General features: G+C 37.8%; 1 protein-coding gene across 2 annotated transcripts; it reads left to right on the plus strand.

Moving 5' to 3' along the window:
* Positions 1–1183: 1183 nt before the first annotated feature.
* si:ch211-184m13.4 (G-protein coupled receptor 183) lies at positions 1184–2922 on the plus strand. Of its 2 annotated transcripts, XM_028591994.1 has the most exons (4): positions 1184–1227; positions 1352–1705; positions 2091–2605; positions 2681–2922. In XM_028591994.1, exons 2-4 carry the CDS (start codon positions 1357–1359, stop codon positions 2843–2845), a joined length of 1029 nt encoding a protein of 342 aa, XP_028447795.1. In that variant the 5' UTR covers positions 1184–1227; positions 1352–1356; the 3' UTR covers positions 2846–2922. The 2 variants fall into 2 exon arrangements, with proteins under 2 accessions (XP_028447795.1, XP_028447794.1); XM_028591993.1 differs by lacking the exon at positions 1184–1227 and having other exon boundaries at positions 1345–1705.
* The last annotated feature ends 556 nt before the right edge of the window (positions 2923–3478 follow it).

The following is a 3478-nucleotide window of genomic DNA, read 5'->3' on the forward strand; positions in this document are numbered from 1 at the left end:
TCAATGTCCTGAGTAACAAAAACACATGGCTGTGTGTGGATGTGTTGAAGAAAAATAGCAACAAATGTGAAAATTTGACAAATGGCCAGTCAAACAGTGTGATATGGTCTGCGCATGTAAATGCCTACATGTATAACATTCACATAAGGAACATGTAAATGCATCAATAACATTGTATTTGTATAGGAGCTTTGATAGAGGTCAGTGGAATTGAATGACCTTTAAAGGTAGCTGATAGGTGAATAGTAAGGCAATACAAATCGGAAGGTATTGCTTGTGAAGAAAAAGGGAAAATATATACATATATATTGTACTGTTTACTAAGGATCCCCATAAGTAAAATATGGGTGTGCCTTTAGTCTTCCTGGGGTTCTGAACATAGTAATACAATACAGACATACACTAACAGTACAGACAACTTAAGATATAAAAACAATATGCAAGCTAAATAGATACACATGAATGAAAGAAATTAAGGATGAAGTTGAAACAGACTAGCTGCCAAGTAAACATGAAAACAGAGAGAAAGAAACCTAATATAAAGTGATACTAAAGCAAGCAGACTAAACAGATAAACGATTGAAAAAATTGAATACACACATACATATGTATACATACATACATACAGACATACATACATACAAACATAAATACGTATAAATACATACATATATACAAACATACATACATACATACATGTACAAAGTATGTGCCTATCCTATTATCTGGCAAGATATTTCTTTGTAGACATTTTGAAAGATATTCTGTTATTGACGGTAGATAGAGCTACAAAGAGAGATGTAAAATTAAAATCTAAATTAAAACGATGAAGTAAATTGAAGTGAAAAAATAAAAACAATAAAATAGCACAAGGTCATCAACATAATACGTGATCATGTTCCAAGAAACAAACTGCATTTTCTCATTTTGTCTGTATTTATTTACAGTAGTTAACACTATAAACAATACACTATTGGACTATATATCAAATCTGTGTTAAATTGTTAATATAAAGCTATAACAGTTTACTGTGCACTCTGAATCAATTAACTACTGGGGTTTTAGGATGAAAGACATATGATGTCAAAAAGAAGAGGTGGGATTTGAACACTGCATCCAACCTTTTGGTATTTCAAAAGATTTCAAGTATCACAGCTCAGTTTACTACCACAACCACCAGACTCAGGAGCATAAACAGTGAATTAACTTGGGAGCCCATCTCTTGTTGTAAGTACTATACTATGTTAATCTTCATCTATAGCTCAGTGGTCTCATGTTCCTTTGCTTATTATGCACAGTTGTTTTCTGATTGTAATGATTTATGATTTTCATCTTTTTCTCAAAATGACAGGTGAGATGGCTGTTGAAAATATCACCCTGGACTCAGCCGAAAACTCTCCAAACCAGAGCAGCTGTGATGTGTTTATCTACCAAAGAGCTGCCGTAGTCCTCTTCCCAATTTTCTACTCTGTGGTTTTCATTATCAGTGCGAGTGGAAACAGCTTGGTACTCTTTGTGATCTGCCAGAGGAAACAGAAGTTTAACTCCACCTCAATCTATCTGGTCAACCTAGCACTATCTGATACCCTGTTCACACTGGCATTGCCTGGCAGAATTATTTACTACATCCGTCACTTTGACTGGCCCTTTGGTGACATTCTCTGCAGACTGACAACACTTCTCTTCTTCGCAAATACGTATGCAGGTAATATCAGTGCTTCTGTTGCTAATACGCTACCATATATTTGAGTGTGTTTTAACATGAGTCTACACATATGCAACCACATGTCCACATCAGGTTCAGTTAAGTTTATTTTTACATTGTCAAAGTGTGAAAGATGTCAGCATTTACATAGGACGAGACAGTTTAAGCATATGAGTTTATTAAAATTGCACCCAACCTTATTAAGTATTACTTATAAGTATAAAAAGCTTGTTGACCAACTTTTTACCCAAAGTATCAGAATGGGACCAGGATGGTGAAAACACCTTCTACAAAGTCATGGAGTGATGACCCTAAATTAATTTGCCATTCTGGTCTGCATGCCTTAAGCCTAAACTGTACTGCATATCCATTATATTTCCACCAGGTATTGGCTTCATGACCTGTATCAGTCTGGATCGATACCTGGCCATGGTGCATCCACAAAGGCTGCAGTGGTTGCGGAGTGTGAGGGTGGTTCGCAGGGTCTCCTGCCTGGTCTGGGCTCTGGTATCCCTGGAGGTAGCTCCTCTGATGTTCCGCAGCATGCTGCGTGAGCACCAGGGAAAACAAACCTGTATGGAGTACTTTAACTTTGACGGCTCCCGCTTCACCCCTTATCTCCTGCTTCTGGCCTGTACCATCTCATTCTGCTGTCCGCTCATCATCATCATGGGCTGCTACGCCAAGATCAACCTGAAGCTGCGAACTGCAGCCAAGCAGAACTCCGTAACTGGTCGATCGAGGAGGAATCATAGGGCCAACACCATTATTCTCCTCATCCTCCTCACCTTTATCATATGCTTTAGCCCTTACCACCTCAACGTTATGCAGTTTATGTCCAGAAAGATACACCACCAGGCAACCTGCGAGGAACTGAGAGCCTTTAAGGTGTCCTTACAGGTAGGAACTGTGTTTCTTTGATTTGAAACATGCCCTATCAATTGTTCCTATTCATAAGCCATCTTCTCCCCACAGATCACAGTTTCTCTAATGAACTTCAACTGCTGCTTGGACCCAGTCATCTACTTCTTTGCCATTAAGACCTACAAGAAGCGGGTGTTGAGCCTGTTTAAAGACTACATCTATACTTCCGGTGCCTCCTCCAAAATGACAGCTGAGAACAGCAGCAGCAACACCTGAGAGAAACCACAGCTGAGCTTGCAGGATACATACAACCAGTGTCGCAGAGAAGACCTAGTTCACTCTGTTGAACTCAAAAAGGCCTATTTTAGTCTCTCTGTTTGAATATGACTAACAAGTCTTTTACTTTTTGTGACAATTTTGCATGTATATATGCAGTAGAGGTCCATTAAAAAGCAAACAAAATCTTTGCTTCTGTTTGAGAACACTCCATACGATTTATTGTTCTATATGTATTATATTTTTCTTTTTGAATAATGGTGTAACCTTTCTTGTTAACATGCGTGTGATACAGTAGTGTAATACAGTAATGTAAAAAATAATTTTGGTGAATCAGTGTTTAATTGTGTATATGTGCAGGGTGAAGGAAATGTCCTCACCTATAAGCTATGCTTTTTGTCAACTCTTTTTGAAAAACTGTTGTGGTTATTAATGCAGTAAAACGGCAACCTTCACTTCCTCTATGTAGAGAAACACATGCGGAAGTCGTAAATATTTTCTAGAACGTGTATAAGTGGGTTTAATTAGTTTATTGGACCTACTCATAAATAAATCTGTAATGTGTGCTCTCCTACTATTAAAAACATTTCTCATATGGTCCCCACAGTTTTAAGTATTATGCGAGAACTTTAG

Source organism: Perca flavescens, chromosome 11 (genome assembly GCF_004354835.1).
Source record: "Perca flavescens isolate YP-PL-M2 chromosome 11, PFLA_1.0, whole genome shotgun sequence".
In the NCBI taxonomy this organism is placed as follows: Eukaryota; Metazoa; Chordata; class Actinopteri; order Perciformes; family Percidae; genus Perca; species Perca flavescens.

Bases quoted from the DNA above. Each gene is read 5' to 3' on its own strand.
- si:ch211-184m13.4 (XM_028591993.1), top strand. From the start codon at position 1,345: ATGACAGGTGAGATGGCTGTTGAAAATATCACCCTGGACTCAGCCGAA. The intron at 1,706-2,090 runs GTAATATCAGTG...TATTTCCACCAG, and splicing joins CTTCGCAAATACGTATGCAG to GTATTGGCTTCATGACCTGT. The intron at 2,606-2,680 runs GTAGGAACTGTG...TTCTCCCCACAG, and splicing joins CCTTTAAGGTGTCCTTACAG to ATCACAGTTTCTCTAATGAA.